The 12,574-nt window shown below is 42.2% G+C and overlaps 1 protein-coding gene across 1 annotated transcript in view; it reads right to left on the bottom strand.

Moving 5' to 3' along the window:
* The window catches only part of RNF121 (ring finger protein 121), a 97,705-nt gene that overhangs the window by 57,236 nt on the left and 27,895 nt on the right, over positions 1-12,574 (bottom strand). Inside the window, exons 2-3 of the mRNA XM_003780936.3 lie at positions 6,070-6,107; positions 1,527-1,668 (exon numbers count right to left, since the gene is read on the bottom strand). Of these exons, the coding sequence (XP_003780984.1) occupies positions 1,527-1,668; positions 6,070-6,107 (180 nt within the window). The remainder of the gene's footprint in view (positions 1-1,526; positions 1,669-6,069; positions 6,108-12,574) is intronic.

The raw sequence follows: 12,574 nt of genomic DNA on the forward strand, positions 1-12,574 counted from the left end.
TGGTTGCAGCCGTCATTGTTGTTTGGCGGCCCGGGCTGAGGATTCGAACCCGCCACCTTAGGTGTATGTGGCTGGCGCCTTAGCCGCTTGAGCCACAGGTGCCGAGCCAATTTTTCTATTTTTATTAGAGATGGGGTCTTGCTCTTGCTCAAGCTGGTCTCAAACTCCTTAGCTCAGGCAATCCTGCCTAAGCCTCCCAGAATGCTAGGAGTACAGGCATGAGCCACTACACCTGGCTGGACTTCATAATTCATTATTTATTTATAGTTTTTTTTTTGAGACAGAGTCTTACTTTGTTGACCTTGGAAGAATGCTGCGGCATCATCATAGCTAACAGCAACCTCAGATTCCTGGGCTCAAGCAATTTTTCTTGCTTCAGCTTCCTGAGTAGCTGGGACTACGGGCACCTGCCACAAGGCCTGGCTATTTTTGGAGACAGGGTCTCACTCTTGCCCAGGCTGGTTTCAAACTCCTGAGCTCAAGCAATCCACTCAGCTTCCCAGAGTGCTAGGATTACAGGTGTGAGCCACCACATCCAGCCTGGACCTCATAATTCTTAGTGAATATCCTTCATGAATCTTTCCTACAACATTTATAAGGACCCAAGCAGCCAGGTGTGGTAGTTCATGCCTATAATCCCAGTACTCTGGGAGGCAGAGGCGGGCCGATTACCTGATCTCACAAGTTCAAGATCAGATTGGGCTAGAGCAAGACGCCATCTCTAAAAATAGCCAAGCGTTGTGGCATACACCTGTAGTCCCACCTACTTGGGAGGCAAGAGGCAAGAGAATCACTGGAGCCCAAGTGTTTGACGTTGCTGTGAGCTGACACCGTGGCACTGTACCAAGGGTGACAAAATAAGACTCTGTCTCAGAAAAAAAAGAAAGAAAGAAAAGAAAGGAGGCTTGGTGCCTGTAGCTCAGCAGCTAGGGCGCTGGCCACATACACTGGGGCACGCAGGTTCAAACCTGGCCGGGGCCTGCCAAACAACAACAACTACAACAAAAAAATAGCCAGGCTTTGTAGCAGGCACCTGTACTCCCAGCTACTTGGGAGGCTGAGGCAAGAGAATTGCTTAAGTCCAAGAGTTTGAGGTTGCTGTGAGTTGTGACACCACAGCATTCTACGCAACATAGTGAGACTCTGTCTCAAAAAAAAAAAAAAGAAAGGACCTAAAGCATAAATTAGGGCAACTTGAATCTATGCTCTTGGGTTGTAGTCCTCAAATTTGGCCCAAATAAACTTTTTATTTATATTTTTAAAAAGAAAAAATACAAATAGAAATAAAAGAAAAAGACCTACATTTTCTGGACATGGAAGTAGTTTCACATTCTAACCTGGTTTTTATCCTCTGAATTACTTTACCCTTAGATACACACTGCTCCATATACTATTAACCACTCATACATAAAGTTCATTACATTGTCTTTCTCTGTCTATATGCACCAGGGTAGGTTATACCCTGAAGTATTTAGGAATTCTCTTGATGACTAACAAGCAAAGAAGTGAGAGGCAAAGTGGCTTACATTGTAGGAGCGGGGATGCCTCTGCTTCCACTGCACCAGGAGCAGCTGGGCCACCACCAAAGTAGCGATGAGGATGAGGACCATTTCAGCATGCATGGCTTCGTGGCCACGGTGCTTGGCATGCATGCGTGCGTGCTCGACCCTGAAAGCCAAACACATGGGGTGAGCCAAATCAAGGATGGTGTGAGGATAAAGGAGCAGTGCTTTCCAGGAATATCCTGCCAGTCCAAAGATCAGAACTCATTTCCGTGCTTTGCAGCTGCAGGGTACCATGCAAATTAGGGGCTAGAAAAACATATACTCTACAGAACAGGCCATTTAGGGGCAGACTAGAAGCTATATACACTCCAGCAACCAAGGTCAGATATTGGGATTAGAGGTGGGTGGTCTGCTACCTGCCCCCTCATGGAAAAATAAAAAAAATAGTTGACATGGTTCCAGTGCAGGAAGTTAGTTCCAGGAGAAGCTTGTATCACTGCCCATTTCACACTGACTTCAACCTGACACTAGAAGGAGAAAGTAAACTAAAGAGGTTATAGCCAGAAAGCCTCATACTCACAGTCAATGATATTTATGACACCAATAAAGGAGTAACATTGCAAATGTGTATGGATTCCAGTATTAAAGTTTTGCTTTATTCATCCTACCTTCTCTGCCAATGCCAGAGATAGCCTGAAAAACCTGGATTGCTTCAACTTTATACTAATAATCCAAAAGTATCAGTATCCACAGGTATATAGCCTCCTCAAAGGCTCAATGAAGTTCAGTAATTCAAGAGTACAGCTGGAAACTTTTTAGTAATCTAAGGCTGGCATTCTCTGGTCTTACCTGTTTGTTTGGTTTTTGAGACAGAGTGTTTCACTTTATTGCCCTCGGTGGAGTGCTGTGGCATCATAGTTTACAGCAACCTGAAACTCTTGGGTTGATCCAAGTGATCCTCTTTTCTCAGCCACCCAAGCAGCTGGGACTATGTGCACCTGCCACAACACCTGGCTAGTTGTAGAGATGGGGGTCTTGCTGTTGCTCAGATTGGTCTCCACTCCAGAGCTCAAGCAATCCACCCTCCTTGGCCTCTCAGAATGTTGGGATTAACAGCATGAGCCACCGCACCTGGCTCTTCATTTTTTCTATTCTCAAGAATTGGCAGCAAGTGATTCCTTGGGCTACGACTGGCAAAAAACTTCTTCTAAGAACAGTTATTCCTACCACTCTGGGTCACAGTCAGCCAAGGGAGAGGTATGAGAAATAAGTTAGAGGGAAAACTGAATATAAATGTAGCTCACAGTCAGAAACTTTTATACAAATTCCCATTACACCAGGGTATTTGGGAGGAAGGGAAAGGACACCATAAATGGTGTCTTCATGGAATTCCCAAAAGCAATGAAATACTAAAATTAAAAAGAACCCAGAGGGATGAGTTATGGATAAATAATAAAACAAATAAAGCAAAAATATAATGGTAGAATCTAGGTGGTAGGTATAAGTGTATTCATCACTGTACAATTTTTCCAGCTTTTCTACATGTTTAAAGTTTTTGATAATAAAATGTAAAGGGGGTAGGCTTGGTGGGCAAAGTGGGAAGCCAAATGCCAGTCAGCCAGCCTTAGCACCGAAGGGTTCATCTCACATAAAACTGTATTCTAGCTGGAAGAATATGACAGAAAGAGAATAGGATAGAAAGTCAGAAACTTAGGTTCAGCTCTACCTATATGGTCTTGGCCAAGAAACCTCACATCTCTACATCACAATTTCTTCATCTGTCAAAAGGAGTCCTTATATTTTCTGCCTGCTTCATAGGACTGTTATAAGGATGAGCTAAGCTGAGGGTAGAGAACACTTGATGACTAAGGGCTAAGGAGAGCTAAAATGATAGCAAGAGATAAGTTTCTTTTTCTCAGACAATATATACTAATGGATGTGCACAACATGAAATCAAAGAAAAGATCTATTCTGAAGCAGTTTATTTATTTATTTTTTTTGAGACAGAACCTCAAGCTGTCACCCTGGGTAGAGTGCCATGGCATTACAGCTCACAGCAACCTCTACTCTTGGGCTCAAGCAATTCTCCTGCCTCCGCCTCCCAAGTAGCTGGGACTAAAGGCACCTGCCAATGCCACAAGGCCCAGCTATTTGGGGGCTGCAGCCGTCATTGTTGTTTGGAGGGGCCAGGCTGGATTCGAACCTGCCAGCTCAGGTGTATGTGGCTGGCATCTAGCTACTTGACCCATAGGTGCTGAGCCAGCAGTTTAGAGTATTTAAAGAAAAATAAAAGAATCTAGAAAAGAACAGAGAAATCATTCTGTTCAAGTTCCCACCCAATGTAAAAATTATGTTTCCAGCCTTTGCTTAAATACTCCATTGGTGAAAAACACATACCTCTTAAGGTAGTCTATTCTAGAACTAGCAGTGTCTTAGCACATTGTAGGTACCCATATTTGCTTATAAATTAAATCCTGAAGCTTTACGGACAGAACATTCACTACTTTAATACATCTTAACTATTAAAGATATTTCTGGCCAGGAATGGTGGCTCATGCCTATAATCTTAGCACTCTGCAAGGCGGAGGTGAGTGGGTTGCCTGAGCTCAGGAGTTCAAGACCAGCCTGAGCTAGAGCGAGACCCTATCTCTAAAAATAGCTGGGCAGGCTTGGCACCTGTAGCTCAGCGGCTAGGGCACCAGCCACATACACCAGAGCTGGCGGATTCAAATCCAGCTCGAGCCTGCCAAACAACAATGACATGACAACTACAACCAAGAAATAGCCGGGCATTGTGGCAGGCGCCTGTAGTCCCAGCTACTTGGGAGGCTGAGGCAAGAGAATTTCTTAAGCCCAAGAGTTTGAGGTTACTGTGAGCTGTGAGTCCACAGCATTCTACTGAGGGCGACATAGTGAGACTCTGTCTCAAAAAAATAAAAAATAAAAATATCTGGGCATTGTGGTGAGTGCCTATAGTCCCAGCTACGTGGGGGGCTAAGGCAAGAGGATCACTTGTGCCCAAGTGTTTGAGGTTGCTGTGTGACACCACAACACTCTACCACGAGCAACAAAGTAAGACTCTGTCTCAAAACAACAACAAAAAGACATTTCTGATAAGGAGATAAAAATCTACTTTCCTATACCTTCAATCCATCATGTCCTTTGCACCCTGTAACGGCAAAGGACATATCTACTCCTCTTTCCCAACACCATTCCTTCGAAAATTCATTATGATATTATTAAAACAAAACAAAACTATCCTGTGCCCTCTTAGGCTAAGAGTTCCAGATCTTTTTACCACTGTCCATATAACATGATGTAAAGACTATTGTAATTCTGGTTCCCTTCCTCTAGACATGATCCAGTTAAAGATCTTCATATGCGGCTCGGCGCCTATAGCTCAACCGGCTAAGGCGCCAGCCACGTACACCTAAGGTGGCGGGTTCGAATCCCCAGCCCGGACCCGCCAAACAACAATGACAGCTGCAACCAAAAAATAGCCGGGCGTTGTGGCGGGCGCCTGTGGTCCCAGCTACTTGGGAGGCGGAGGCAGGAGACTCGCTTGAGCCCAGGAGTTGGAGGTTGCTGTGAGCTGTAATGCCACGGCACTCTGCCCAGGGGGACAGCTTGAGGCTCTGTCTCAAAAAAAAAAAAAGATCTTCATATGCAGTGCTTAGAACAAAGTACTTGTGACCTCAGCAAAGCAGAGCACAATGGCACTGTTACCTTCCCTCTGGCAGATAGCATATTTCTATGACTATCACCTAAATTATATCAGAATATTTTGGTAGCTAAAGTACATAACTGGTGTATACTGAGCTTAAAGTCACCTAAAATCAGGCTGGGTTTGTCATATGAATTGGTATCTTCACTATTCTGTTTTTGAAATCGATAGTTTTAATCTAAATGAAGGGTTTTTTTCCTCACTCTTAAGTGCTATCAGCTCATTGGTTAGCCTGCTTGTGGAACGGCACTCTGAAACCTCTTTACTAACAAGAAATGACAACAATAAGACATTTGTTGACTCATTCTGGTTACACAGCAAGTCAGTAGCAGAGGTGAGATCAGAAGACACCCCTCCCATTTTCTCAACCAGTGCTCTCTATCCTGTATCACAGGTAATGATGATAATCTTAATAATAATCATCTTCAAAGCCAATAACACTTAACTGGAAGTTTACAACATGCCAAGCACTGTTCTAAGAATTCTATATACATTAATCCTCACGACTTTATTAGTACTATTATGGTCCTCAGTTTACAAATGGGGCAAACTTAGGTAGTGAGAAGTTAATAACTTGCCTCAGATCGCATAGCCAGTAAATGGCAGAACTGGTATTCAAACTCAAACAGATGGTTTGATGTGATTTACTACTTACTCCCTAGACCTGAAAGAGCAACCCAGGAGTGACCCAGGTACTTGGAAAGATTCCAACAGACCTGTCCCGCCAGTCATAAGCCACTGCCTCTCACAGACAGAGAAGCAAAGAGGGTAGATATACAACTCTATTTGCTGAGTTAACCTGAGGTTCCCAGTCTGTGGGGCCCGTACTGCCATACTTACCTCCATTGCTCCTCTGGGGAGAGGTCTGACATATCAACCTGTAGAAAGACACCACCAAAAAAATCCATTACTGTCTTAGAATTTTTCCTGCCCAGTATAAGGTGTTCATGTATTCATCAATATCATCAAGTCTTAAAAACTCAATGAAGCCTTCCCCAACACTCTATTTCATACTCATCTCTCTCTGTCTACTTAGTTTGGTCCATCTCTATGATTGAATGTGTATTCCTAAGCAATCAGAACTGAACAGTGAAAGAGTCCTAACTTCCAAGATACTTAAAGCTTAGTGAGGAAAACAGACACATAAACAGAAAATTTATTTTTTATATGATAAAGATTTGCTATGGAAGAATAAATAAGTAGGTTTTAAACCAATCTGAGGTGTTACAGATTAGAGAAGCATTCTTGGGGATGTGAAATATTACCCAGATGAAAAAATGAGAGAACTATGTTCTAGGGAAAAGGACTAACATGGACAGAAAAGAATAAATTTGCATAGTATAGGCTGGGCCTGGTGGCTCATGCCTGTAATCCTGGCACTCTGGGAGGCTGAGGGATGAATTGGCTGAGCTCAGGCAAAAGCAAGACCCCATCTCTACTAAAAATAGAAAAACTGAGGTAAGAGGATCGCTTGAGCCCAAGTTAGAGATTGCTATGAGCTATGATGCTACTCTACCCAGGGTGACAGCTTGAGACTCTGTCTCAAAAAAAAAAAAAACTGCATAGTATACAAATAATTGATTATGGCTGGAGTAAAAACTATGAATTAGGATTAACCTGTCATATAATGCCATCTCACTCTAAATGGCCCTCTGGTAGCAGGCAGAACACTGGACATGGGCAAAATGAGCTTTAGTTCTTGCCCTACTATTAACTAAGAGTAAGATCTTCCACCCTAAAAGTTCTAGTTCTATTTGGTAGTTTTTTTTTTTATTGGTTTTTGTTTTTAAGAGACAGGATCTCGCTCTGTCATCCAAACTGGAGTGCAGTGACTCGATCACAGTTCATGGTAACCTTGAACTCCTGGGCTCAAGGAATACTCCTGCCCCAGCCTCCCAAGTAGGTAGGACTATAGGTACATGGCACCATGCCCAGCTAATTTTTATTATAGAGATAAGGTCTTGCTATATTGCCCATGCTGGTCTAAAGCTCCTGGCCTCAAGCAATCCTCCTGCCTTGGCCTCCCAAATTGCTGGATTACAGGCAAGAGCTACCATGCCCAGCCTCAATTTGGTAGTTTGTCTTTTTAGAGCAGAGTTTCTCAACCTTGGCACCACTGGTATGTTGGGGTAGTTAATTCTTTGTTGAGGGGAGATGTCTTATACTCCCAGATGAAATAACCAAGAATGTCTAATGTCAAATGTCTCTTGAGAGACAAAACTTGTCCCCAGCTAAAAACTATTGCTCTAAAATAATACTAAATTCTTTGAATTCAGGATTCAAGTCTTCTATTTCCTTGTGGCTACACAGAAGCATATCCAAGTCTCAGTATATAAGTCACCCAATGCGTTCTTTTACTGAATTGAGCTGAAAATGTTGTACTGTCTGGAAAACATAGACAAGATCCTAGAAACCCTCACATGAATCAATTAACAAATATTCCCTTAGTACTTAAGATGTTCAAGGTCCAGTCTCCCACTGTTGCAGTAACTTCAGAAAAATACTGGAAATAGAACGTTTGAAATGAAACAGACAGAACTGGGCTCAAGGAATATTCCTCCACTCTACTAACAAGTCAAATCAGCATGTATTTACTAGGCATCCTTTTTTTTTTTTTTGAGGCAGAGTCTCAAGCTGTCACCCTGGGTAGAGCGCTGTGATGTCACAGCTCACAGCAACCTCCAACTCTTGGGCTTAAGCGATTCTCTTGCCTCAGCCTCCAAGTAGCTGGGATTACAGGCCCCCGCCACAACGCCCGGCTATTTTTTGGTTGTAATTGTCATTGTTGTTTGGTAGGCCCGGGCTAGATTCAAACCCACCACCTCCGGTGTATGTGGCTGGCACCTTTGCCACTTGAGCTACAGGTGCCAAGCCTAGGCATCCTTTATGTAAGTGTACTGGAAATGCCCATAACAAGGAGGGCTTTCTGGTTTCTGTACCTTCCAGCTAAGTTAAAAAAAAAAAAACTTCCCTAGGCTTTACCCAACCAATCTAGGTAATAAAGTCACCACCCTCCTTCCTTTTCCTACCCCACACATTGCCTCACAGAATTTATTAAGATGCCCTGAGACTCAGGCTTTCATCACCCCAGGACAGAGGTCAGATATTCTTAGAAGGGACAAGTGGATGGAAAAAAAATGAAAAGGCCCAGCTGGAAAGTACCTAAGAAGACAATGAAGGATCACATTTCTGGGTTGGCACCCATAGCTCAGTGATTAAGGTGCTGGCCACATACACTGAGCCAGGTGGGTTTAAACCCGACCCAGGCCTGCTAAAACAACGATTAACTGGAACAAAAATATAGCTGGGTGTTATGGCATACACCTGTAGTACTAGCTACTTGGGAGGCTGAGGCAAGAGAATCACTTAAGCCCAAGAATTTGAGGTTGCTGTGAGTTGACACCATGGCATTCTACAGAGTGTGACATAGTGAGACTCTGTCTCAAAAAAAAAAAAAAAGATTACATTTCTAAAGGAACAAAGCACAGGTTTCATGCTATGTATCAAAACCCTTTTCTTCTTCCTTTCCAACTTGAACCTGCACCTTGCTACGCCCATCTATCCACTGTTCCAAAATACATGGGACTCATTCCTGTCTCTGGGCCCTTGCACAGTCTTTCTTCTGTTTGCAAAGCCCTTCACTCTCTTTTTATTTTTTTTCTTTCCAAATCCACGTTACCCTTAGAGAACTCAGCTCTAATACCTTCACTGGAGAAGCATTCCTTGATCCCCTAACTTAACTAATTTAGTCCTCTGCTTTTCTCTAGCATGAATTTTTCTCCTTTTTACTCAAAGTGTGAAGGACTACCATGAGTATCATCTGAGTGCCTGACAGACATACAGAATCTCAGGCACCATTCCAGACCTACTGAATCAGAATCTGCTTTTTAGTAAGATCTCCAGGTGATTGGCATGTACATTAAATTTTAGAAGAACTGTTCCGTACCACACGTTCTTTGTCTGGTGTTATCTTAGACATGCTTTCCAAGTGATCTAACTGCTTCTTAAGTCTCCAGTCAGGACCAGGATAAGACAAGCAAGGCGGTTCTCAAAATTTAAGGAGGCACTCAGGTACCTACCCTGCATCTGCATGACCCTGGGAGTGAATGCTTCTTTTATGTTTGTACTGTGGTGCCTTGTCTGCCTCACCCTAGTCGTGGCCCTTTTTATATCCATCTTGCTCCCATCCCATAAATTTGGAAGTTCCCACAGAACCAAGACATACTTGGTTCTGATACACTGCTTTTGTGTTTTCCAAGGAGCACAGCAATGACCATATCTTAAGCACCCAATGAGTATCTGTGGAATTGAAGAGAATTCTCTCCAAGAAAGTAAGCAAGTATGCCGACAAACCACCACCTTCCCTGGAGATGTTTCAATAGGAGAGTAAACAAACACTTGAAAAATTACTAATAAGCATCTGGGAAAGGAGTATTCATTTGACACCAGGGAAATCATGTTAAAGTACATAACAAAACAAATACATGTTCAAGGAAGTGTAGGCGTGAGGAAAACTTCATCCATCCTCCTGAAAGTTTGCTGGAAGATCAACTCATAATTAAGGCAGGTTAATAGAAGAATGGTTTATTGACTATGCACATGGGGAGAATCACAGAGTGATTACTCAATATCTCAATGAAGTTCAGATCTTTTTATACCTGCTGTTTTGGAGGGGAGGAGATAGGAGTACAAGTAATTCTGTTTAGGGAGAACAAATGGTGCTGGAATGGACAGGGGGAAACAGATTGACTTATAAATGATTCTTTCTGCAAATTAAATTAACCTGAGAGACAGTTACAATAGACTTCCTGGTATCCGGAAATCAAGCAACCAGCACTCTCAAGCAATCAGCATTTGACTCGGCAAAAACAAGAGTTTAAACTTGGTGCTCCATGCCCACGCTTTGTACTTTGTGCATCACTCCCTCGACTCCCATGTGTTCTCTGTAAGTTTTAAGTTAATGTGTGTTACTCGAAGTTAAAAAAAATATAGTAGTGGCTCAGTGCCTGTAGCTCAGCAGCTAGGGCGCCGGCCACATGCACTGGAGCTGGTGGGTTCAAATCCAGCCCAGGTCTGCCAAACACAACAACTACAACCAAAAAAAAAAAAAAAAAAATAGCTGGGCATTATGGCAGGTGCCTGTAGTCCCAACTACCTGGGAGGCTGAGGCAAGAGAATCACTTAAGCCCAAGAGTTTGAGGTTGCTGTGAACTGTGACACCACGGTACTCTACCCAGGGCAATAGCTTGAGAATCTGTCTGCAAATATATATATATATTAGTGAAGTTGAAAAGTGTACTGACTGCCATTTAATTAAAATTGTACACTGCATGCACAAACATGTTTTAAAATACAATAAAACTGTGTTACATATGTGAGGTTTGTTTTTGTCTTAATTTGCTTTTAATTAGATATTTCAATATTAATATCAAGTCAATACAGAGTTTATGATATGGCATGGTATAGTTCAGGGTATAGAATTAGGCCTATTTCAGCCAGGCATGGTGGCTCATGCCTATAATCCTAGCACTTTGGGAGGCCAAGATGGGTAGATTGCTTGAGCTCATGAGTTCAAGACCAGGCTGAGCAAAAGTGAGACCCCATCTCTACTAAAAATAGAAAAACTGAGGCAAGAGGATTGCTTGAGCTCGAGTTGGAGGTTGCTGTGAGCTATGACACCATAGCACTCTACCCAAGGCAATCTTAAGACTCTGTCTCAAAAAAAAAAAAAAAAAAAAAGAATTAGGCCTATTTTTAAGAGTAACTCTCAAACCACCAAAAACTACATTTATCTGGAATCTACCAATCTATGGGTACCGGATACCAGGGAGATTACTGTATTATATTTAAATAATTTGGGACAAATCTGGGGATAAGGAAAGGAAAGGAAGTCAATTGATCTTATGATCTGGTCAGTCCAGTTTATACAGACAGAAGGAAAGCGTCCTGCAATGTTTTTTGATCTTGAATGGCCTTTAATTCAAAATACAGTTTATACCAAGAAGCCATATTTTGGGGTGAAATTTCCTGAGCTCCTTCAAAAACAAGACAAGTCTATTGAAGGGAAAATCTAGAGAACTGTGCCAGGCATGAGGCGCCTCTCTTTGAGATAGTGGACCAAGCTTGCCACTGTTTATGCCTTAGTTTCTCTACCTGGAAAACAAAGGAATAAGACTTCTGACTTTATCATAGGGCTGTGAAGAAAAGACATTCAAAGTCATGAAATTATTTCACTGCCTTTTCTCCCGGGAGAGTAGACATACTTTATAAACCACTAGAAGAGGCTGGGAAACTGAATGCTGGTGAAGCTCAGGACAAAAATGATTTCCGAGCCTGCTCCAGGAAAGCAGCTTAGAAGGACAAGAACTAAGGCTGACACTAGACTTGGGGCTTACAGTATCATTAGCATTTCATGGGGTAGTGCAAATATTAAGACTAAGACATGATCTGGCTTTAATATTTTGCCTCCTGAACAAAAATGTTTTCTAAACTACTTCCAAACCAATCTTCTGGCTCAAGTGGAAAAACAAGGAAAGCTGTAAACTACTGCTATAATTAACCAGTACCATCTGGAAAGACATCTTTAGGAATATTTGCTCCCTTATTAAGGAGTTTATTCATGTGGGGCCAAGCACTAACCTAGGTCTGAAGCCACCTTGTCCAAAGCTTAGGTAGCTAATTAGGTAGGCTCTCAGGGTAAGAGCACTGATTGATGGTCCCATATCTGACTCCTAAGACTATAACACAGAATGTTTTATGCTAGCCAATCACTCCCCTCCCAGGATTTCACAAAGTCCCTTAGTCATGCCACGCTACATAATGCCAGACTTGAAAGAAGTTAAATCAAAATTGCCAGGCAGAAGGCAAAAGAAAATTTTAACCAAAGTGAAAAATAATCAGAAGTTGGCTGTTATATTTTTTCAGGTGCAAAAAAGACTTGGTGACCCACTACTATACCCCATAAACAGGCCTCCTGTCCCCAATAAATAATGCATACTCCATGATCTCTGCATCTTTACAATGGCCAGTTATTTCATCTCTTAAGCCGCCCTTTTCCACCAAATCACATTTCGCCTTTCTGTAAAACTCTGGCCAAATCCTCCTCATTCTGGAAAAATCTTCAAAGAGATCCTTCACTGAAACATAACCATCTCCTACTGCTTTGCTAAGTGTGATCCATGGCCCACCAACAACAGTAACCTAAGAGAGTGTTAAGAAATAGAGAATCACACAGCTACGATTTAATGAAAAATAAAAATATATAACAATTTAAAAAATAAATAAATAAATAATCTCAGACTCCATCCCAGACTTCCTGAATCAGAACCCACTTTTTTTTTTTTTT

The sequence above is a fragment of the Otolemur garnettii genome, unplaced genomic scaffold (genome assembly GCF_000181295.1).
Source record: "Otolemur garnettii isolate 467f Iridium unplaced genomic scaffold, OtoGar3 scaffold00001, whole genome shotgun sequence".
Classification (NCBI taxonomy): domain Eukaryota; kingdom Metazoa; phylum Chordata; class Mammalia; order Primates; family Galagidae; genus Otolemur; species Otolemur garnettii.